Raw genomic sequence first — 25,523 nt, forward strand, 5'->3', positions numbered from 1 at the left:
CAAAATGCCATTTTAAAGCTCAAAAGTGCAATCGTGATTGATGAAGGATACGTTATTTAGTTGTGCAAATTAATTTAAAATTGACATGAAATATATAACTTTTATAATTTAGCCACAAATAAATATTGATAAGTAAAACTGCTCACAACTCAAAATATTCGTATCTCAAATCATCTTTCGTATTGAAATGAATGGGAAAGCCATTAATCCGTTTCAATTTATGGATCACGATTTCATGCTTCAATGCACATTGACACGCCTTGACCACCGGAGGACAGTATAACAGACAATAATACCACATCATTCTAATAACTACCACAGCATTGATGCTAGTTTCCTGTATCCTGTCTGTAGCATTTTTCATTGTGTGTTAGCATTAAGCTAGCGGACTTTTATTGGCTTTGTGGTTTGGTTAAACATAAACATGTCGTTTTTTGTGTGTGTGTGTTTTTTAAAAAAGATTTGTCAACTCAAATGATTGCATGCCCTCATATAAAATAAAAACATTTCCGTTTACTTAAATACATTCGGATAGACCTCCTTGGATTTAGTGTTAAATGGTGTTCACTGTACTACATCTCACTGACATATTGCAATGATGTGAAAATAGGAGCAATATGATGAATTTCAGATTTTGTCGATGTTCCTCCATCATTCGCGCAGTACAGAAAGTGGTCCCTTCCTCTGAGCACTCACAGACTGAATAATGCACCGTTCCCTTTGCTAGCTACTTCACATTTAACAACGCTAATTATAGAAAAGAGCCTTTACCCGGGTAGAAAACTCCCGGTGTGTCCCGGTGCTCGCCATAGGAGTTTGCGAGAAGAATACTGTCTGCAATCAAAATGGGTCGCTTCACTCCCCAAGAGCTTGTAACTGGGTCACATACTGATGTGCTCCAAGGGAGAGTTCAATTATTTTAAGACTTTTAAGGGTCGTAGTGAAGGTTACAAAAAGGAGAGCAGAGTGAGCCTGTGGGATTCACTCATCTAAGAGAATGGAGTGCAGAAAAGTGTAGTGCATCCATGTTCCAGCATTTTATTTATTTATTTACTTATTTGATCTAATTCAACTGTCACATCTTCACAAAATTTAAGCATGGAAATCATAAATCAGATCATTACAATAATGCAAACAAATATGTGGATTTATCACTTCGACTTCGAATATACATATCGCTCGGTTGACAACTCTAAATAGCTGCTCACTTTGTCAGAATGCTCTAGCGCCGCTGCGGTTGTCATGGTAACAAAAGCCATACTCAGCACTTTAAGTGAACCATGACCCAAAATGGCATAAACTGGACCTTAACACTTCTGTAATTAGTTATTTACTCTTTGTGTAGTTTGACCAAAGAACATGAGAGACATTTTATTAACACTCCTGGAAACTGAATAAAAGTGTATATTAGGTCTCCTCTAAAACAAAAATCTTCCTTTTTTTTCTTTTTTTTTTCTTCCGGGAGAGCTCAGTATTCATTCGGTAATTTTACCGGTTTGACATGTCATCATCATTGCTCTCTTTTTATTTTTTTATTTTTATTTTGTATGTGGGTGAGTATGTGCATGTGTGTGTGTGTGTGTGTGTGGGTGTGTGTGCGTGCGTGCGTGTGAGTGTGTACTCATTAGTTCACCTAAAACCTTTTAAAAATCCCATACTGTTCACCTAAACCGAATACTTCAGAATCCAGCTAGAGTCGTGAGGTTGTCAGGAGACCCGAGGAAGGATCAAAGAAAAGAAAGGAAAGTGAAATCCAGCACCGACCAGACATTACCTACTACCCACCGGGTTACCAACCAGAGTCTTTCACCAACCCCAGAAACATCTAAATGCCAACATATTAGGGAGACCTCAAGAGACCCAAAGGAGAGACTGAGGAAAGGAAGGAAGGACAGATGAAGCAGAGTGAGATTCACAGACATCAGCCTCCAACGACGATTCAACGACCAGAGGAAGAAGAAGCAGATTGTGTTTGAGTTTCGATAGATGCTGGTGTGGTGGATCCGGCATGCATGAAAACCTCCACCAAAGAGGGGAGCCGTCGAAAAAACAAAAATCTTCCGACAAAAAATGGCATAGACTATGTTAGCATCATGGGCTAGCCACAAACAGGCTAGCTGCCGTGAGCCATTCTGAAATAAATGATGTCAACATATTGGACATTACAGTAGACAGCATGCCTTTAAAAGAGACACTGTACAAGCTCATTGTACTGTATAGTCATTTCCCAGGTTGGTGGCAAGCTTCCCCTCGGAGCTAATCATTAGCTGCATAATGGTAATGTTAGCGTTCCATGTGCGGGTGTTCATGAAGCGTGACATGCGAGGAGACAGCTCAAGCCAGGGGGATGCTGAAAACCATGCGTATCCCAGCGCTTACTGAGGTTACGTGAAGGTTATAAGATCATCAATATGCAACGTTCACCACACAGTCATTTGGTGAAATCCATCAATGTGTCAATTTTCCACGTCGCTTGCTTATCTTCATTTCGGTTCCGATTGGCTGAAGGCGAGAAGCCGGGGTACCCACTCTACAGACAAACAACTATTCCACACAGCGGATACATTTCCGTGCCTCAAAATTTTCAATCCAGTATTTTCCCCCATTGCCCATGTCGAAATGTTGCCACCAGCTGAAGAAACAATATGATTTAATGTACAAAAGACAATGGTGGGCCTGCTGTTCATTCAGATTTTATCATGCATCCGACCGGTGGACTCCACACAAAAGGAAGTGTGCAGGTTCAACCCCCTCCATCACAACACTACACATGACTTAAGGAGGATGTCATATGTATTAAGAAAGCAGAAAGAGGAAGAGGAGACAGGGGCGAGAAAGAGAGCCGTTTTTTTCTTCTTCTTGAGGCAGCTTCAACCAGCCACTCTTCTTCTTGCGTTAATTAAAGATGCGAGGTGGACGAACACTTTGGATACAAACGCTGCTACTAGCTTCTTTACCACTATGGGGTAAGTAAGCATTAGCAACGCCGTCGACCTCCACAGCCGTCCATTATTCTCTGCCACTTATTGATGTGTTCGCATGTTGCGTGGCTTGCATTGTTTGCTTCATCTGGAAGAGGAACTGATTCCTGTTGTGTAATGTCCGTTTATTTTAACCAGGAACATTTGGGGCTTCCACGTCTCCTCTCAGCCCGCCGGCACCTAAACTCTCGATCCATTTGTGGTCCAGGGACTCTGCGGTCCTGGTTTGCCGGGCCTCTGAAGGTCACCAAGGAGTTCTCTTCAAACTGTTCAGATTCACCGAAGAGGTTTTTAATTTTAGAGAGTTCGTTTTTTTTTTTATGGGGGTTGTATGTGTATGTGTGTGTGTGTCCACTTGATTGCATGTAACCCATTCCTTAAGGTGGACTCAAAGGAGCCGGCGCCCACTGAGGAGGTCCGCTTCAATGTCCAACTCACGCCGGCAATAAAACCGGAACTTTTTTGCTGTATGTATAAGAACCAGCTAGGCCTCTACAGTGCTTTCAGTCCCTATTTACCCATAAAACATCAACTAGGTACGTACTGCATACTCAATAAGAAAATCAAACATGTCACCCTATAACATTAAATCAATCTGCACTGATTTTACCGTTACATGTGGCACGAGATAATAAACACTCCCATCCGCTGCTGTTGCGTGCAGGTGCTCCCTGTGTTGTCTCATTGTCCTCTGCTCCGTGTGTGTGTGGGTGTGTGTGTGTGTGTGTAGTGTGTGGTGTACACGCGTGTGTTTTGCGGTAGCCACATCCTGCATTTCATATAGAAAGCTCCCACCCTCTCGCAACATCAAACACAAAGCGTATTGCAGACAGTTACAACGAGAGGTTTGGTAAGCAACTGCGGTAAACCACGGCACTCGGAAATGGGGCATTATAAGCACTACATGAAATGCATTAGTGTCTTTTGTTATGCATTCAATAAAAAAAAATCTGTAAATTCACAAATTGGGAATTTTCTATTGGCAACATGGTGAGGTAGGGCGCAAGATGTTTAAGCTTGACCATATTTGGCGTGTAGCGTAAATTGTATACGTCAGCAACCTTTCTGTCAAAAATGAAAAAAACGAAAAATCTGTCTGGAGCCGCAAAACATTTGAACATTGTGTTGAACGGAACAATGTGTTAGTCTAATGTACTGAGGGACTCAGAGCTAATTAGAGATGGACCAGGACACAAAAATATGCAGCATTCAATTCATTTTCTTATACCTTTTTGTAGTTTTCCATACTTAATTTTTCATACATTTTTAGATTTTTTTTTCTGTCCTTCTATCAAATTGATGACATTTTTGGGAAATTCATGGACATTTGGTCATTTTCTGCCTCTCTTCTTCCTATTTTGGACATTTTTCTGCCTTTTTTGCTATAATTTTGTTACATTTTTGGCAATTTTGTCGTCATTTTATGGTAATTTCAGGATTTTTATTTTATTTTATTTTTTTACTTTTGATGGTTAATTTTTTAATGTTTTCTTTTCTGCCTTTTTGTTATGGCAATCTCATGGACATTTTATGGTAATTTTCTGCTTTTTCTCTTCCTTTTTGGTCATAATATGCTCACTTTTTGGACATTTTTAGGCCTTTTTTTAAAAACACTTTTTTATCCACCTTCCATCACTTTTTTCTTGACAACCTAAATCATTAATTCATTTAAAGAATATTTTATTTGAAAAATAAAAATAAATATGTCAAAATAATAATAATATTTTTTTTTTGCCTTTTTTTTTTTTTTTACGACGTCACAGTACTCTTTATTGTACAACACCAACATTTCTTGTTATTTTCATTTTGAAACTCACTAACTTCACTTGCCCAACGTCACCTGGGATAGGCTGCAGGGTTGATTAGCTGCGGAATTATGGTCTCCATAGTGGATCAAAGGAAATCCTGACTCCACACTGCTAAAGACGAAAAATAAAGATTCAGGGAAACATATAAATCCAATAAATGATTCATTTATTAATTAAGATGTTTGGCCCATGACTGTTGTTAATATCTAACCTTGCCTCTCCAGATGTTGCCCCCACCCTTGCTGTACCCACCCTGCCACCTCCAATCTTATCAGTGGAGCCCGTCAGTGGGATGGTTGAATGTGGCGACACGTTGTACTTCAGCTGTTCTATCCCATCTCTTCAGTCCACCCACAAACCAACCTCCATTTTGCTAAGGACATCTTCAGCGGGGGAGTCCATGATCATTCAGCATCATGATGCTCATGTGTCAAACTTGGAATCCCAACCAGAAGTGTTCAGCGTGGGGCCGGTGAAGCAGGGAGAGGGCGGCGAGTATGCTTGCATCTACTACATGACCATTGGAGAGGACGTCGTCAATTCAACTGTCAGCAACAAGATTCAAATCACTGTGAAAGGTAATTTGCACTGTTTGTCTGTCTGTCCTTCTATTTGCCATTCCAGCTGTTCGTCTGTCTCTACGGAACAAAAGACATGTTTTCAAATTTCTTCATTATAATGGTGGTGTTGAGTTTAATAAAAAACAAACAAACAAACAAACATGTTTTAGTCTACAAAAAATGATTTATTTGTGATTCCTTTTGGGGATTTGTGTCCAGATGGTCTGCCCGTACCCATCCTCGTTCTCCAACAACTCACACAAGTGTGGCATATGCTCTGCACGGGCTCCCCTGCATACCCCGGGGCGGTGTTCACTCTGTACCTGCTGGACAGTCCACTTCCTGTGGCCAGTCACCGTGTACAAGTCACCAGCCACGAGACCACCTTTCCAGTGCCAGTGCAGGACACTCTGTTGGCTTTGTTCCAGTGCCAGTACAGCGTCCTCTTGAGTGGGAAATGGATTCATTCTGAACGCAGCCGCTCTCTGTCCATTTCCAAAGGTACAGATTTTGACCGCTTGTCCTCATTAGGGTTGCTGGTGAGCTGGAGACTATACAGTAGATGACTTTGGACAAAAAAGTGGGAATAGTTTGCCAGTCAATAGCAGGGCACAGACTAAATAGTAGTGATGGCAAAATGAAGCTTCATGAAGCACTTGTAATATATTTTTACTCCCCTAGATGGTGCTCTTGATTTAAATATAATGGCTAGTGCAAAGGAAATTGATTACATTTCCACTGCATCTTTCAAACAAGAGTGGCATCTAGAGGAGTCAAAAAATATTACAAGTGCTTCATGAAGCTTCATTTTGCCATCACTACTAAATAGTACTAAAACACACATTTAGACCTATGGACGATTTAGGCCTGCCACACGGAATGAACGCGACTAAAATTGACTGAACTGGACAATTGCAAAAAATACAGTCGATGGCTCTTTGGCTCCTTCGCACAGCAAGCGATTAAGCACCGATCTATTGGTGTACGGCGTCAAAGTTTTCAATGACATTGATTGACGAGCACTGAATTGTCGTGCAATGTGTGGAGGCAACCAGTTTTCATCAATGTTTTTGCTGAGATAAGCGCCATTAAACGGTTGTATTTATTCAAACATAAACAAGATTATATTCATCATTTTAATATCTAAAAACAGTTGGGTCAAAAATAACCCAATTATGGATACTCTGCTTGGGTCAATTTGACCCAACATTGAGTAAAAAATTGCATCATATTGTATAAAACAACACAGAAAGGTGGGTCAGATTGTCTACTTGGGTCAATTTGACCCACCTTTGGGTCAGAAATTGGGTCATTTTCTATAAAACAACCCAGAAAGTTGGGTGCAAACCCCCCCAGAAATTTGGGTCAAATTGAAACAACTTTCTGTTTAAAATATTTTAATTTTTTATTCATTTTATTTTGCACACAAAAAAAGGTAATGCTGTGTAAAACCAAATAAAATTGGGTCAGATCCTCTACTTGGGTCAATTTGACCCAACTTTGGGTAAAAACAAAATTAGGCCATTTTTATAAAACAACCCAGAAGGTTGGGTCAGATCCTCTAATTAGATCTGACCCAACTTTCTAGGTTGTTTTGCAAAACTACAACAACAACAGAAAGTTGGGTCAAATTGACCCATAAAGTGGACTGATCCATTTCGGATCCAAAATTGCGTTACTTTTTGACCCAACAGTTTTTAGAGTGGTTCAAATAAAGGATGAATGGATGTACAGTCAGCGAATGGGGTGTTTGGTTATTGTTGTTAGCTTTTCAAAATATCCACACTCTTCCTTATTATCGCCTTTTTCCTGTCCTCACGGAAACCTCTTCCTTGACAGTTGTGGCATGTTTTTATGGTTCAATAAAAATTTGTAAAACAAAATATACGCGGCGCTTCAAAAGTAGATACAGGGCTGCAGTTTTTCCAGTGTTGGCGGATGTGTGGTGCTCAATAACTTGGTTTGTAGCCAAGGGTTGGCAAATGCATTTTTTTCAATTGTCCAGTTTAGTCACTTTTTTTATTTTATTTTTTAAAACAAATAGTATTATGCTTTTCTAGGATAAAATTCTTAATTTAGTGATAATTTTGTGCAAGGGCTTACCATCATCCAGTGTACTGTTCAAAAATATATTATACCACAATATGAGATCATTATTGGCTATTTTCTTCTAATGAGGACAAGTGCTATAGAAAATAAATGAGTAGACTGATTCCCCCCTCTAGAGATTTGCTTGGACTTACATGCAAAATGTATTCTCTTTTTCAGCTCTTCCTCCACCATCAACACCAGGTAGCGTAATATTCATAGAAAGATATTTTCAAGCCTCCATTCATACATGTGCGTATCCCATGTATGCAGATACGTCAGGTGTGGACTGGCCTCTTATACTTGGTTCCGTAGCCACTGTGGTGCTCATTCTCTGTTCACTGACCCTAATCGTGGTGGTGGTGCACAAAAAAGGTATTTCCGCCAGTGCACCGCTACGTATGTCATTTGCTTTTGTTCAGCCTCAAATGTGCTCTTTTTTTTTTTTTTTTAAGTCAAAGCAGCAGATGATGAAAAGAAGAAAAGGTATTGAGTCAAGTTATTGATTTGTCATTACTGTAGAAGAAAAGGAAACATAAAAATATGTTGTTGTTTTTTTTCTTTAAAGGCAGGAGGCGAAGTTTTGGACTCAAGTTCACTCCAAGGACCATGTGGTTGGTGAGGTTCTTTCCAGTTCATTTTGCTGAATTTGATGCTTTAATATAATGATTCCCACCTACCGTGCAAAAAATATTCAATTGCAGTTAATTAGTTTGAAAATTATTTAGTCATAGAATTAAAGTGTCCGTTCATCTTGACAGCAACATAGTGACAGACAGAATAATTAAATACTATTCCACTAGATGGCAGAAGATACATAATTAGTTTTATCCACTTTATTACCGTTCATACAACAGAATAAGTCGTGGCATGGACAGTGAGTGAATTGAGACAAGATCATCATTATTTCAGTATACCGTATATACTTTGGACATTTCGTTTGATGATGTGCCATAACACTTTTCTAAAATATGTGCCTTGGGTCAGTACAATTTGGAAACCTCTGATGTAGTAAAGTGCTGTATTGATAAAGTTGTGATGATATTGTTGTTTTCTTTGCAGACATAACCCTCAGGTGTACCAGTGTCACCTCCCAGGTAATTATTGCGCATCAGCTATAACTTCACTTGCCAACGTCACCCCAAAAAAATCCTCCAATGTTTTATCCGCTCTAGATGTGTTTCCAATACCTTATTCCAACCTTTGTAACTACCTTTGCACAAATACAGATACAACTTTTATCTCTTTACGTGTCAGCGTTAATTCTTAGGAGGCAATCTGACAACCAAGGTCAATACAGTCGAGTGGAATTAAATTAGCCCTTTGACTAGGCCTACTTCCTGTATTACAAAACGGCGAGGAGGTAAACATCATCAGTGATAACACTAAAACACAATAAAAGGCCTTCTATCTCGTGCTAGCATTAGATTAGTATCAGTGCTAATCCTCTGAAGCAGTGCCAATGTGACGAGAGAGGTGTTACTAATGATAGTGCGATCTAAAAAGCATGCTGACGAGGAGGGACAGTCAGTAGTTAGCTTCTATTATTAATGTTGACATTAGTGAGCTTCTTGCTTATAGCTGTAGACGTTAACATTAGCTTAAGGCTAATGAGGGCGATTTTATTTATTAATGCAGGTACATTGAAAATAAATATCTTCCATGTACTTCTATCGCTTACATCAATGGATTAGTATCACTGATTAGCATGAGAAAATAAAATTGAGCGTGAGATAGGAAGGAAATGTGTGAGACTCAATGCGTGAGTGTTGACAGGGCTATCTATCCATGTCCTTCGAGCACTTACATCTATGGATTAACATTGACGCTAATCCACAGATTAAGTGTTATTGCTAGGACTAACGCAACATGAGTGGTAGTTCATTGTGGTGAAAACTTGAAGACTTTGGAGGTCTTCCACGGTGATGAGAAGGTAACTAGCCTCCATCATACCGCTAACACCACGCGATACATGCTGTTCTAGCATTCACATCAGTGGACCACTGATCTAGCATCCAAGCTAGCACTGGTGGGGTTTCCATCCACCCATTTTTATTCAAATTTTCAAGAAATGTGACAATAAAACTGAATAGAAACGCTTTTTTTTTTTTCGAAAAAGGAGCCAAAATGGATGAATTTTTGAAGCGTATCAAAAAAAAGAAAATGCGAATTTGGGCTATGGAATGGGATGCCACGGACTTCCGACTTCCGGGTTTCATGCATCAGTGTAGTTTTCGGCCACTGATGACCACGTCCCAACACTCGCACACCCACACCTGCGCCCCCCCAACCGTGCTCCCGCCCATGAGACAGACACACTACACACTCGCACAATGTTGACGGGAATGCGCAACCGAGGGGCACAAAGGCGGAAGCGCAAGCACTGGGACGCGGCCCACATGTCGCAAACAGGAAACGTAAACAAAGCTGATGTGTGAAAACCAGGAAGTCGGAAGTCCCGCCTCCTCCGTGGCATATACCCCAAAAATAAACGCTGACAAGACTGGATACACGACACTCGTTTTGACCGGATATAGCGTCACACGTACGTTTGTAGTCTCAAAGCAATGGCGGACAATAAAGTAAGGTATGTTTGGGGGGACGACGAAACAGAAATATTTTTGGAATTAATTAAAGAAGCAAATATTAATGCAATTTTAGATGAAAAACAGCAAAGAAACGCTACGGTTGATCAAGAATTACAAAAGCAAACTCATAGAACGTCATTGCACGGCGCATTCGCTTCCTGTTCTTCTTCTTTGAAATTATTGGTGGATCACATCTGTGGTGTATATGAGAGTCCCTTCTCACTATTCGCAAAAAAAGAATAGATGTAAATTTTGTGCATTTTCAGTAAATTCGCTTTAAAAATTCGAAACAATTGGATGGTGTAGCAATAGGAATTGCTTATGTTTTTTGTTTTCCTACCTCGTACTTTCCTCTTGATCCGAGCTGTTGCCGCGCGATGCTATGCTAGCGCCGCGTAGCTTCTCGTAGCTTTACTCAAACATTTTGCGGTACTTGCTTTACTCAGACCACTCCGAACGAACCGCTGCCACCATGTTTCAGTTTGCTCTCTTTCAACATGACTGGACAAACAAACTGGCCGGTTGTCTTACCCCAACTCACTGGGACCTTTTACGCTGCTTCTACAATGCAAGCGCATTTCACACTCTGTAAGTCACACTAAACTGTCCAGGTAGGAAAACAAAAAAACACAAGCAATTCCTACTGCTACAAACCCCACTATAGACACGTACCCAAAAGGTTGAGGGGGTCATTAGCATTAACGCTAGTACTAAGGTAAGAATTCTTCCAACTCAGTGAAAAAGTGATTACCCCCTCAATGCTAGTGTCAATTTGAGTGGTGTCGTGACTGCTCCGCCAACACGCTGTTCGGTGCTCTACCAGCCCAGTGGACCATCACAGATGACTTTGAAGCTATTTATTAATGTCAAACTATCATCTATTTCTGCTGTAGGGAGAACAGCAAGATCCAAATGTGAAAATTCCCCCAAAACTGTGTGAGAGTTTACCAAACCGAGAGATGAACTAGAAGCTATGCTGCAGGAAATGCTTTCATGCTGGGTCGCTCGCAGCTTGTGATCGTGTTGATGTTGCTTGTATCCATGTGTGCGTGTGCCTGTGTGTGTGTGTGTGTGTGTGTACAGGAATGGGCCAGTGGGGACACAGGCACAGACACCAACTCCAGATCCCCATTATGGAACTCCCACTCCACATTTGCAAATCCTATCCATTAGAAGTCTCTCTCTCTCTCGCTCTCTCTCTCTGTCTGTATATTTATACTATATTATGGTGTGTCTGTGTAGCATCAGCTGGCTTTAAACACAGCAGGACAGGAAAAGCAATTTCCTATACTTCCTACATCATGTGGAGAGGCACGCTTCTACAATTAGACAGAATGTGATGTTTGCTTTATGTACCTGCCACGGAGCTACTATTATTGAATAAAATGTTTACGTTTAAGGGTTGTATTGTGGGGTGTATTTATTATTCATCATTAATTTTGATAACATCATTTCATTATATATTATTGTTTACTGCATATCTATATATTTAGCAGAATGTTCTAGAACCATCTTTTGGGCGTGACATGCATATGAAAAGCTCTTTTCCAAAATGCTAACTTTTATTATTATGAGAAAAATTACATATTTTTTTAATAATAATAACAATAAAAAAAATGTGTTTTAAGAATATTGGGCCTTATTTTGGGACATGAACAGATTGAAATTGAATATGAGTTGGTTACTGTAAATGTAGCTGAATATCCTGCAGAGGGCACTGTTTATGTATGATATCAGTCATCAAGGAAACAGATTGTCATGAATTCTGCATTAGGTTCTTGATTGTGACAAAAACAAACCAAAAAAAAGGTGTTGCCATCCCTGTGTGTGCATTGCGACAAAACAAACAAAAAGTATCACAAAGGTTGACATACTTTTTTGCTGTATGGAAGAAAGAGCACACTGGAGGGCGATGCACTTTCCACCTCGTGTGCTGGACAATAATTCAGCACTAAAGTCACTCAGTGGACTTTGGGAAGTGGTAGAAGGCCAGCTTGTACTGATGGATTTTGTCGCCCCCAGAAAAAACAGCTGCTTTTCTTTTTTTGTCCATCCACATCCACTCACAACACATACTATTTTATTTATTTATTTGATCTATTAGTTACAACTGCACTGTCTGAGCTCCGGTGCATGTGCTGCATCAAAAATTACAAGCAAAGACAATTCTCAGTTAACACTGACACTTTCACAAAGACATTTGAGATCCTTATATAATTGTTGTTCAAAATATTGATTAATTACAATGGCCATATTGTGATTCTACTACTATTGTTGACAAAATACTGGATACTTTTTTTTCTCAAGTTCTCTCGGTTATTCCGATCAGCAATCATAATATAAGGACTGTATCATGATATACTGTAATTGATATTGCAATCGTAATTGCACAATATACTCTAATTGATATTGTACAATTGCCGTAACATGATACTATTGATCATGTCCTACCATGAGTTAACATTCTAAATGTGACGAGCAACTATTGATGCTAACGTTAGCATGCCAATGGCTTTTTGCATTGTTTGTTAGCATTAAGCTGAACGGAAAGGAGAGCTATGCTGTTTAAAATTCATATACTTGCTATATCGTGATACTATTTTATCCCGCGTTGGTGGGATATATTGTGATAATATTGTATCATGAGTACTCAGTGATTCCTACTCCTAATAAAGTTAAGTGCCTGAAATACTGTATTCATATGGTTTTGCAATGTTTGCCACCTCTCTTCATGATATCATGTTCTATTTGCAGAAAAATACTTACAGTCTGACTAATGTTGATGAACTTGGTGACCCCTTTTATCTCCCCGTGAGCAGCCTCACCCTTTTGCATAGCCTGACCTGCCGCGTGAGTCGCCGATATGTGACGTGCAGTATTTATACTGCAGTTATCAGGTCTTAAGATTGTGTGGTTGTTGATGTCGTGTCATCAGCACCCTCAATGTCTTTCACGCCCATTTGGCCTGATAATTACCTTGAAAGTGGAAGTATTTATATTAAATAATTCAGCAGGTTTAATTGGGTCAGTGATGCTTGACCAAATACGGTGTTATAGGTTTAATAGCAACACACCTCCAGGCAGGCTAGACGTAAATAGGTTTTCTTGGGTGATTCAAATCATTTGACAAATTGACATATTTTAGACAGCTGGGATAGGCTCCACTAGGCTGCGAGCCTCGTGAGGATAATTTCATATTTATATTTTAGTCTGAGGATTCACAGCAGGGGTGGGTAAAATCATCATTAGCAGGCCTTGACCCGATTATTCTGTCAGTTGATTTAAAATGAATTTACTATGATAGTACCTATTTAAAAATCATAAAAAAATTGGCCAATTCTTTGCCAGTTTTTCTTTCTTTCTTTCTTTCTTTCTTCCTCCCTTCCTACCTCCCTCCGTCCCTCCCTCTCTTTCCTTCTTTCTTCCTCCCTTCCTTCCTTCCTTCCTTCCTTTCTTTCTTCCTTTCTTTATTCACTCATTAACACCTTACAAGATTAGGCAAAGTTATTGGCATTCAATCTTTGAAAAAATCCGTTAAAAAAACCCATCAGATTTTTGCAATTTTTTCCCTCAGTTGTAGTAAAGTTAAAGAAATTATATAGGACAACAAATAGTAAACAATAGTAAATGTTTTGCTTGGGTTAACCCTAACCCTAACCCTAACCCTAATTCATATTCATATTCAATGCTTATTGTTGTAAGCAAGCATTAAGCGACCAAAAAGCAGTTGTTTTATTTTTTCAATTAGTCGGATGATTCATCGGTTATTGGAATTGTATTCAGACAAATATCGGGCTCTGCATCGGCCCCCCCCCAAAAAAAATCCAAATTGGTCAGACTCTAATTATTAGCAATAAACAATCGGACTTATATACTCACATTTTTTTTTTTTTTTACTTGTCAATATGTCTGTTAAAAAAACACACACACTCGAAGGTGGCCCACAAATTTTCCACCCACGGGTTACAGTCTAACATTGTAAGCAGAATTACCAGGTCCCCCATCCCACGTTGCACGTTTTAGCTCTGCCATTGTATCATCCTTTCTCTTAACATGCACTAAATACATACCCACACCCACGTGAAGCATTATGATGCAAATCTGTGGGAAAAATCTCTTCTGATGTGTATGGATGAAACTGACACAGCTACACAAGTGTACATTATGTCTTCAAGTGAAATATGCTGGCATGGTTTTATTTTAAGGGCCCATCATTTATTCATAACACATTTTATGGAGACACATAACATAACAAAACAAACTTTGAGTTGATTTGCTGCAAGCTTTCTTGACAGTTTTAGTGGTTGTAAGTATTAGCTTGCCATATTTGTTATAAATAGAGAGAAACTATGGCCCTTAAAGTTGACATGTTTGACTCTATGCGGAAAAGAGCTTCAACTTGTGGAATTTGGACATCTTTACTGATATTACAATATTTTTTGATGTTGTCAGGCTTTGTTCAGAAAGAATAAAGTGATCAATTATTTACAGGTAATTGGGAGGCCACGAAAGCGTACCGGTACCTATATACATTTCAAACATGCGCTGATACTCAAAAGAAGCCAGCAGTGCATAAAATATGATATTCAGAAAATAGACCACCATTTCTGTTATCTTTATCCAACATTTGGTAGCATTTTGAACACACTGGCACCGCTTTAAAAGCAAAAGTATGCAAATAAAAAGTAACATTTGTGAACCAATCAGGACACACAGACATGTTGGGTGATGTTTGGGTTTAGGTTTAGTAACTCATTTAAGTTTAGTTACTTACTTAGTTACTTCTATCTCATATAATTTTTTTTCTCTCCATTGAAGTGAATAGAAATACCATAACCCCTTACTGCGCCTCTGCCACCAGAACAGTAAAGCTTTTTCTAAAAGCTCATTTTAATGAGGAAAAATAAAACTGTAAAATACAAAATCTGATGTTTTTGTTTCACTTTTTGCCTTAATTCAATGAAAATGCCGCTCCTTTTGTTGTGCTTGCCTCAGCTACCTGGGGGGAAGGGGGGAAATGAAGTCTCCACAGACTAGAGACGCTATAGGGACGTAGCTAGGCTACATGGAACTGCCACCACTCCTCAGCAGTAAAATTAGTCGTTCTTTGTTGAAGACGACTGTATTCCTGTGAGTATTGTAATATTATCTGTCTACAAGTGTTGGATATTCAAATTACCGTTGCTTAAAGCGTTAGGCCTATATCACCGCCACATAGATGCTATTGTTAGCATGTATTGTTTACTAATATGCGTTAGCATTAGCATTGATAGCGGACATAAAAGACTAAGCTATGTGGTTGTTTCAGATACACAAAGTGTAATTCTTTCTCTTTTGTGTTTAATTTGACAGCAATGCCCAGATGTTCGCAATTGTCCGTTGTACAACAGTAACAGTTTGATATATATATTTTTCCAAACAACTGAATAGTTGCCTTACCAATCCAAACAATTACTTTAAAGTTTATCTTTATCTAATTTTTATTTTAAGAACATTATTTACAATATCACATCAGTATTTCAATGCAGTTTCTGAATAAATGACTTTTAGCTAAAAATTTGATTGCAAATGCTAATTGTCATTTGACATATAACCAAAACATGAATCACTTTCATTTTTTTTTTTTTTTAAACAAACTCTTGTTTTGCATGAATGGTGGAATAGAACATACTTAAAGTTGAAAAGTCCATATTCCAGTATACTGTATTGCAAACATTTATACTGTATGTAATTTCAAAAATATTGAAAGAGAAAATAATTGGGGATAAATAGACAATTACTGCATATAAATCATAATCTGGCGTAATAACAGCAATGGTATGAAGCCAATGCTGCTAATACATTATGCGCTAAGAGAACCTGAAAAGCATGTCAAAATCCATCTATTTAAGAATCCATCTGCATAGCATACAGTAACACTGCATACAATATAGAATATACAATAAAGAGTCAGCTCAACAACCTGCTGGCTCATATCAAGCTTCATTCCAAAGTTCAACATTTACTGCGTGACTCAAGAAGAAGCCAAGGAGTGATACAACAGACGCGCTTTTATTCACACGCGTGTACTCTGGACTATCAGACTTCAACTGCAAAATCCAGATCAACTTTATTGCACCGTAATCCGAGCCCAGCGCATTAGGTAGGCTCCGGTATTACTTCCTGCTTTGTTCATTCCACTGGATGACAACAAGCTCATTAGGAAATTGTCAACTTTGTGATCACATAAAAAAAAAATACAGTAATGAATTACATGCGGAGCTGTTTCGGTCGGACTCAACATTAGGCACGCCTGCACGAGTTCAAGAGCTGTAGTAAAAGGTCAAAATATAAGAAACAGCTGTTAGTATGGAGAAGTGCGCCACACTAACCGGATTAATAATCATCAACACTGAACAATATTATTGCAAAGATGCATTAATATGATCAAATATGCCAATGCGTGTATATCTAGTAGCACAAATGCAAATGAAGTTAAAAACTAGCTGGGATAAGTGAAAGGTGAAAGGTGGTTTATTGCATGGATGTTGTACTGGGATGGCATTTGATTGCACAGGTTAGGTAAGCAAGATGTCATAAAAACAAAACATTTTAAATGTTTTTACAAAGTACTAGGGCCTGACCAATATGGCTTTTTATAGGCCGATGCACTTTCTGATATTTGGCAGGGTAAAATTTCGATAACCGATTAATCAGCCGAGGGGAAAAATATATACATATAATGAATTGAATAACTTTTTTTGGTCCCTTAATAACCAAACTGGACAACCAAAAAGATATGAATTACACGCTGAACTTTTTACTGTTTTCAATACATTGTCCTCCACCATTTGTTTAATTTAACACAGAAAAAAAAGGCAATAATCGTTTGATTTGGGGGAATTTTTGCATGTCGTTCGTATGTTGCAATGTGATAATGTGTAAAAAGAAACAAAACAAAAAACCTGCAAAAATCAGGAAAATGAACTCGGCCGATTTTTGCTGATTTTATAAGAGCTAATATTGGCCAATTAATTGATCAGGCCCTGCTTTTAAGCATATATAAGTGCAGTTACTCTCAACAAATTTTTCCTCCTGTCTTTCATGACATGTTCCACACTTTGACCATCTTCATTCACACGCTCTGCAGAAATCTTCATTTTGTCGACTTTCTCCTCGTCATTGCTCTTGCAGGTTGTGCCCGTTGACCAGTCCCGACTCCCACATGTGCACCAGGGGGGTCTTGTGTCTGGAACTGTGGGAGGCCTGCACCTAATTGACGACGAGAATGCAGTGGACTATCATTGCAAGGTAAACAAATGGGACTAAATGAGCGGGAAAACTGAGTGTAAGAAGATGCGGTATTAAGATGAAAATGAATGGATTGATTGAAAAAAGTTTCAGGAGGCTTTGAGTTTGGATATGTAGTATGTAACTAAATCATCTTTCCCCATTGAAATTAATGGGAATTCCATTAATTCGTACTGCTTGTTATTTTGGCTAGTATGCTAGCTAATTCTGATGGCTTCACGTGAAGGTGGTTGTATTGAATAATCAAACTGCTGAATGTAGTTGTTTATGTGACAAGGGTTAATGATTGTGTACATTAGATGCTGTTTTATGACTCTCTCTGTCACCTTGTGGCATTTATGCCCAATTACAAACCCCATGTAGGGGAAGTGTAAATTATTTACATATTTTTGCTATCCACAGCACGGCTTGGTCGACTTCCAACGTCAATAACGGGGGTTGACTCTATCAAAACTAACTGAAATGTTGGCTTATCTGATAACTACATTGCCGGTGCAAACTCTTGTCGTAGTCATTTATATTGTGGCGAAAAACTTGCTCCTCTAATCTTTCTTCTTTCCTATTGGCTGTCGATCTGTTTCACGTCGCAATCATACAGTCTGTGTCAAGTATCAAGATTTGTTTAGGATAGTGAGTCCCAACCATTTTAGGAACATATCAGGCAGGCAAAATCACTTTCAGCACATCCCACACCACAGGATCATATCTCAAGATAATCTTTTAGAGACATCTGATAATCAGGCCTTTGATGGAAGAGAGTGAAAAATTCTACAACTCGGCCAGATTATCGTTGTGTACTGTACCATGCTTCAAACATTTATATTAAAATCTGATGTTGACTGTGCTGAATTGCTTTAGTCCTCCACGTCATCTCTTTGGATGACTTTCCTGGGGCCCCCCCGAGGCAAGATTATTACGGCACTGTAATCAGGGACAGATAATGAACTGAAAGAAAGTGAGTGGAAAGAAGAGACAACACTTTTAAATAGATGCAAGAAGCCACAAGGCAGGTAACGGAACTCAACACACGCACGCACACGCACACACGCACACACACACATGACTCCCTAAACTCATCTTCCCCGTCTCCTTATCGACGAAGATAAGATGCTCGCTGTGTGTTCTGAGAGCTATCAGATGTTTTGCGGCCAACATTTGGCGCCGCGGAGATGCTTGTTTCCTGTCTGCATTGATGCCTGTGAACTTTTCAACAAGAAAACATTCGTATTCACCCCCATGGAATGCCCCATTGTGGTTCCGCTGCAGGTAGCTTCAGAGATAACTTGAGCTCTCCTTTGAGCATTTCAAAGACTCAGGAAAAGTGATTTTCTGACATTTTTATTTACTATAATAGGGCCGAAATCATCCACTTGATCATGTTTGTATGATTAAAAATATGGATTTTAAATCTAAGATATTATTTTAATAATAATTAAAAAATAATAATAATGATAACAACAACAATAATAATAATAATTATTATTTTAAATTATTATATATATTTTTAAATAATAATAATATTAATAATAATCATTATTATTATTATTATTTCATGTTTGCACCTAACAAAGCTGACAAAGACGATTATATTTTATTTAAACTTTGTATATAACAAAAAAAATTAAGTTATGCATTTTCATTTGGATTTCAATGACTGCAAGTCCCACAACGCATTGCAATTCCTACATCGGTCCCAGTCTCCTCCATTGACAATGCAGTTCCACGTTAGCGCTGTTCATGTAGCTCATTTGACTTCTAGTGGTCTTAATGAGGTGAATCAGATTTAAAACACACATAGATATTCATGCACACATGCACATCAAAATATGGAATTTAATAAAAAGTGATGTATGAATATTCTGAATGAGGGCTAAGCATCCCTGAAGTGCAAATCGTACATACGCCCCTGGGTTTGTGATCCCTTTTCTGAATAATTGCATCATATTAGAATGTATTGTAAGAACTGTATAATAAAGTGTCAAGAGGCCCCTCTGCTTACCTTTTGCTGGTGCACGGTGTCTCCATGGTCCTGGCCTGGGGGCCACGCACTGAGCTTTCCAACAGATTGACGGGCTGTTTGAGGCAGAAGGAATTGATTTAAATTAAGGAGCAAGGAATTGGAATTTTGTATTTTAAAGCACATTATATGGCAAAAAAGTCTTGAGATACACTTCTTAATCCATCAATATGGTAAATTTGGATTTACATTTCTCCGCCGTCATCAAAGACACACCCCATTCACTTTGTCATAGACTTGTGTTTGTTATGTCCATTGATACAATTCAGACCCACACAAAGGCTGTGGGGAAACCCTCCCTGATAACAAACATACATTCAGGCACTACATTAAAATTGAAGCTGAGCAAAGTCTAATTTGTAAAGGAAGAATGAGGTTATAAGTGAGTGAGTAAATACAATTATAACTGCAAAGGGTGGGAATCACAGAGTATGTACATTCCAATACGATATCATCACAATATCTGGCCCAAGTTATGCACAGTAACTCGTTTGCATTTGTTGGTTTATCAATACAAGAAAATGAACTGCAATACATGACGGCGTTTCACGGAAGATGAGCAAATTCTGCACTTATAGATAATGAAATATGCTAAAAATGTAATTTGCTCCGACAATATCTGTGGTATCACGACACAAATAGTAATACGAGTAAGTAATCAAAGTAATCCAACTCCATGTTGATATCTCGTACATAATTGAAAATGGGACTAATTTAGTCCTCACATGACAACTAATTATGTAAAAATAATCTCCATAATATTTGGCCAATAGTATATAAATGATATGTTTGGATGATCAATACACACACAGTCCAACTACAATACAGGCCTGTGCACAAGATAAACACATTTTGCACTTATGTGACGATTATTATTTTACATACGGTATATAAAGAATCACCTTTCACTTAATACATCTTGCAATACATTACATTTGGCACTTACACTACAATTGAATATGGTCAAATTTAATTCATGATCTCTATCAATGCAGGAAAAACAATTGCAACTCACATAAGTAAATGATCCAACTGTTCCAAATATCAACGCTAAAAGAAGCTACGCCAGAAGGGAATCAAACCCACAACCCCTGGCTTTGAGGCCGGAGGCTTATCCAGTGATCCACTGGGCCCCATATCAAGCCTTCATATTGTGGTAGACTGACCTGCTGTTTGTCTGCTACGTCCACTGGAGGAGGCGCTGGAAGAATCCAGAACATTTGCTTGGAGGCTTCTTCTATCCATGCCGACTGGCCTCCCACCACCACCTCCTCCGCCATACAGGCTGATCCTCTGCTTGCTGAGTTCTTTCTCCCTCTCTTGAGCCTCCCGGATATCCTTCTCCACTTTAATGCCATCTGTGAGCGAGCGCAGCTTGAAGAAAGGGTTCTCCTTAGGCAGCATCTCCTCTTCCAGCTCTAAAGTGTGTCCTCCTGAACGGGATGGGAGTGCATATGAAGTTTCTCGATCAACCTCCGCCTTGGTGCAGTTGTGCTTCTGTGTTGGGCCACTCTGGTTGTTCTCCATAATGATGACCTGGCAGGACATTCCCTCAGATAAGCCCGGTCCTCTGGGAGTTGAAGAGGCATCAGCACCTCTCAGAGGCTCTATACTCTGTCTCCTCTCCGAGCTTCTCACAGTGGACGCCTGTGATGAGATATCGTCTCGGCTCTCTGAACTGGAGCTGGAGCTGCTGCTGCTCCCACTCAACGATGACTCGCTGCGTTTTTGAAAGGCTTCAAAAAGCTGTTTCTTCTCTTTCAGTTGCCGAACCGTCCCCTTATCGTAAAAACCTGGTACCTTCCCCAGCTTAACCAAATCTTGCTCTCGGCCAACCTCCTCGTGGATCTCATGCTGCATGATTTTTCCTGCCAGCTCCCTGTCTAGGCCGTGGAATTTCTCTGATTTGGCAGCGACGGTCTGGTTGAGAATGGTTTTCAACAGAGGGATCTCAACGTACTCTGCGGATGAATTTGGAAGCCCTCTAGATCTTCTCAAACTATGTTCTCGCTCAATGGCCCGTCTGATCTCCCTCTCAATCGGGGTCTCTTTGGGTCGAGTTTCTGGGGAGGCTACGGGGACGTTCAAAGCGCTGCGTGGGGAGAAGTCCGCTGATAATCCGCTGTCACTTTGGCTGTCATCGCTTGAGTCACTCTCCATTTTGGCCAGATTAGGACAGTCAGCACTGTCCTTATTTTCTCCCTTCCTTTCCTGTATTTGGATTAATTCGTAAGACCTCACCTCCACCTTGTCCCCTCCAGGTCCACTGTGGTTCTGCTCTCCTGTTTCGATTTCCCCTTTTGTCCTTCGCCCTGCCCTGTCTGCCTGCCTTTCTCTCACTGTGACAACACAGACGGAGCCTTTGGAAGCCGCCCCGCCCTGATTGGGTGGCTCCATGGCAACGCCAGACAAAGGTGCAGAGTTCTGCCCGAGCACCTGTTGAGCAGCTTCCTGGATTGCTCCCTTGGGGGTGAGATCTTGGCCTTGGGGCAGTAGCTCCCCCTGCTGGTTATCTAAGTCAACAACATACAAGGGCGGGTTTTTGGGGTGTGAACATGGTGAGGACTTGCAACTGCACATGTTTGTTTCCTCTTCTTCAGTAATACTTTCAGGTGCCATTTGAGAAAAGACTAATGCTGGAGAACTGTCTCCACATGGTGAGAATTGTTGAACATTCTGGTCACAGTCAGGAGATTCGTTGTATGAGTTGATATCGTCATCACTGGGCCACTCTGGCACCTCCACTTCCAAGCTGGAGAAATCCCTTAGGAAATCATCTTGTCCAATCAGCATCTTAAAATCGTCCAGTTTCTCGTGAGATTGGTGCAGCTGGGAAACTTGTTCTCTGCATCCCTGGAACACTTCAGTGCTATCTTCTGGTACTGCTCTTGGGGTTTTTTGGTCAAGCACAGCAGAATCAAGGCTAGCGGCCTCAACACATTGAATTGAACACTCTCGCTTGTGGAGCGAGTCAGTGGGACCCTCTTGCTTTTGCAGGGACACTGTTGCCATGGTGATGGCAGTTAGGATCTTTTGATCTCTAGACAGTCAGTAAGCGCTAAAAGGACATAAAGCAGAGCGGAACACCACAGGGATCATTTGTTGTTCAGCAAGATTTCAAAGCCAACAACAGTGTGACTAGTATTGGGCAAGTTAGTTTTGAAAATGTTCTTACAGTACTACTAGTTACTGTTTTTTTGTTTTGAATAAGTTATTAGATTTGACTCCAAACCCTGCAGCTGCTTTCCATTGCACTTTTAGAGCTTCTAACAAATTCAAAAGTGTTAACTTTGTTTTTGAAAGAATCCTTGCAGCTGCATGTAATGACTTAATACATCATGACCAATAAGCAGTAGTGTTGTTGTGATTGAAAAATTTCCCGACAGCCAATGATGCGATAGGTATAGTAATTGCTGCACTTGGAGCACCCAATACTGGCTGTGATATTGACTGAATGTCCGGGGCAATGTTGATGCTAAGTCTGTAGTCTGGGTCCCCGTGCATATTGCGAAGCCCTCAAATGAGACAATGCACCATCGCCAACCCCCAGATCACCTTTAATACTTAATGACTGTCACCTTATTTTCACTTTCATTGCCTTCAATGGGATATTGTTGTGTCTGCATTAGTGCACTGATGGACTTTGTGCAGCTCATAAACCAACCTTCTATTTAATCAGTTTAAAGCCTGGCGGTAAAACACGCACGCACGCACGCACACACATTCTCATTCAGGATAATTCTGGCTAGAAAATAAATAAATAATTCATACCCTGGCACCAGAGGGGCTCCGTAGGCAGCCATCTCCGTTAAGTGTTGGTCATTTGAATGAAAATGCTGATTAGTTTTAGTCACATTTTTGTCATTTCCATATCTGGTAGTTTTACTCCAAATTCAGTAATAAATAAATAAATAAATACATAAAATAAATAAATAACAATAATAAAGTACTCGTCTTTTAACAAATGCACAAAATCATGTTTCAAGTTCAACAAATAATAAAAATAAAAAATCATTATCAAACAAGCAAAACAAAAATACATTTTGATATCTTATTAACCGACAACAACCCAGCTCTCTGACCTTGCACTTTATAATGTATCCGCACTTTAGCGTCATGAAATAAAGCGTCTACAAAATCATTGCCATCGTTGATGAAAATAACACAAGAAAGAATGTTCATTATTTTCAATAGTTGGCAATATTTGGCATTCACTGAATTAACATAATTACACGAGTAGTCACATATAAAAGGTCATAAAGAAATTCTCTTTAATGCCCAGTGAACGAAACAATCCACTTTGTTTAATTAGCGTAATTATGATTTTCATATTTTAAATTCAACTAAAATAAACGGGACCTTCCACAATATTCTGATTTATTAAGATGTTCCTGTATATTTAATATGACATGCACTTGGGAGTACTGCCATATTAACATAGATGCATGAAAAATCCACAACAGATTACAGATTAAAAACCTCATTACATAACAGGCTTGTGTTTGCTTCATTATCCAAAGGAGCTATTTATTTTGTTATCAAAAGAACAGCAAAATCTTAGCATCATTAAAAATGCATTTTGTGCAGGCAGCACAAACACAACTTAAAATGAGAGCATTTTGACAGGGGAAAACCCAAAAATAAATCCATACTGCAGACATTTGCACACATAACACCACAAACCCAATCGACATCATGATTTTCAACTATTCCACTTACCTGTGAACTGTCACCAAAGATGCCCTTTAAACGACACACACTACTCTAACATGTACACACTCCTCCCATCAACCTCAGTGTGCACATCTGCAGTGCACAATGCTGACCAGCAATCACTGTCTATAATGCATAAACCATAATGACAACGCGCACACGGGCACAAGAGGCTTACTTTATTGCCGCTGTGGATTAAGAAATGCTAATCCTGTTTTGGAGCGACACGTGTTCGTTTCACACTGCTCGCACATTCCCATTCATCAGGAAAAACAGATGCAAACTTGAATTAATGCTTTAGTGCCGGCAATTAAATAGTTTGAAAAAGCCAAGTGCTTCTTTTAATTGAAAAAATGAGCCCACTTCACTTTAATGACCATAGGAAACAAACTACACATGTTAAATTCTCAACTACCATCATAGTTCTGCACCTTTAGGAAATGTTTAAAGCAACGTTTTGACATTTGTCAATGTCATGCAAATGTAAAAGAAGTATGAGCAAAACATTTATGAATTAAAAAAACACACTGCTAGGGGTGCACATAAGTGGTGCACTGGTGCGCATTTGCACTGCAAATTCAATATTGCACTCCAGTTCAAGTCTGTCCACGTGCTTTTGCACACCTGAACAATGCATATACTGACCGACTGACTGATCAGTCAGTTTGACTGCAGTCAGGCTAGGCAGCATCAATTTAAAGTCAAGCCAGCCGGCACAACGATTGCATCCGAGGGCCAACTTCCAAATTCAAAGCTAAGTAAGGCCATTGATATCCACTTGTACATTCTCACTTGTTATGCTTTTATTTTGAAGTTGACCCTCGCAGTGCATTGCACAGCTTGACTCGGTTGGCTCCAGCGCTAACGATTACATTCGTGTGAGACGGTGGCCAGGCGCGTCATAGAAGAGCCGCCAATGAGATGGGGATCTTCGTGTTGCCGTGCCCTGGTTCTGACGGTCCGTCAAAATATATCCTTGCACGAAAGGTTCCGTGTTGCAAATAAGATTGGGTACAGCATCACAGCGAAGAGAAGTGTGCTAAGCTAGCCTGTAGGGATGTAATAATAACGGCAATATCGTCATGTTAGTTTATGAGTGCAGTTTAATATTAATTAGGCATGTTTTGGCCCCTATCACTCATCGCTGCTAAGCCAATAGGAGCACATGACAATGTCATGGCCAAGCCTTTTTTTTTTTAGAGAGAGCTCAGTATATTTCATTTGGTAATCTTACCGATTCAACATGTCATCATCATTGCTCTCTCTCTCTCTTTTTGTGTGTGTGCGTGAATATGTGTGTGTATGTGTGTGTGTGTGTGTACATATGTGCGTGCGTGTGAGTTTGTGCTCATTAATTCACCTGAAACCTATTAAAAATCCCATACCCTTCACCTAAACCGAAGACTTCAGAATCCTGCTACAGTCGTGAAGTTATCAGGAGACACGAGGAAGGATCAAAGAAAATAAAGTAAAGCGAA

General features: G+C 39.5%; 2 protein-coding genes across 4 annotated transcripts; one reads left to right on the plus strand and one right to left on the minus strand.

Moving 5' to 3' along the window:
• The first annotated feature begins 2,320 nt into the window (after positions 1 to 2,320).
• Positions 2,321 to 11,428, plus strand: LOC147169679 (uncharacterized). Of its 2 annotated transcripts, none has more exons than XM_086081762.1 (11): positions 2,321 to 2,966; positions 3,120 to 3,268; positions 3,364 to 3,448; positions 5,014 to 5,367; positions 5,569 to 5,850; positions 7,618 to 7,641; positions 7,711 to 7,812; positions 7,893 to 7,923; positions 8,006 to 8,055; positions 8,500 to 8,534; positions 11,109 to 11,428. In XM_086081762.1, exons 1-11 carry the CDS (start codon positions 2,906 to 2,908, stop codon positions 11,196 to 11,198), a joined length of 1,263 nt encoding a protein of 420 aa, XP_085937888.1. In that variant the 5' UTR covers positions 2,321 to 2,905; the 3' UTR covers positions 11,199 to 11,428. The 2 variants fall into 2 exon arrangements, with proteins under 2 accessions (XP_085937888.1, XP_085937887.1); XM_086081761.1 differs by having other exon boundaries at positions 2,323 to 2,966; positions 3,364 to 3,517.
• Positions 11,429 to 16,057: 4,629 nt separating this feature from the next.
• misp3 (MISP family member 3) lies at positions 16,058 to 24,367 on the minus strand. 2 transcript variants are annotated; one of them, XM_086081769.1, is made up of 5 exons: positions 24,052 to 24,367; positions 23,104 to 23,135; positions 20,499 to 22,390; positions 19,315 to 19,388; positions 16,058 to 17,276 (listed from the first exon to the last, which is right to left on the minus strand). In XM_086081769.1, the coding sequence occupies exons 3-5, from the start codon at positions 22,342 to 22,344 to the stop codon at positions 17,184 to 17,186; spliced, it is 2,013 nt and encodes a 670-aa protein (XP_085937895.1). In that variant the 5' UTR covers positions 22,345 to 22,390; positions 23,104 to 23,135; positions 24,052 to 24,367; the 3' UTR covers positions 16,058 to 17,183. The 2 variants fall into 2 exon arrangements, with proteins under 2 accessions (XP_085937895.1, XP_085937894.1); XM_086081768.1 differs by lacking the exon at positions 23,104 to 23,135.
• Positions 24,368 to 25,523: the final 1,156 nt, after the last annotated feature.

Source organism: Leptonotus elevatus, chromosome 8, assembly GCF_054856555.1.
Source record: "Leptonotus elevatus isolate MCC_2025b chromosome 8, RoL_Lele_1.0, whole genome shotgun sequence".
NCBI lineage: Eukaryota > Metazoa > Chordata > Actinopteri > Syngnathiformes > Syngnathidae > Leptonotus > Leptonotus elevatus.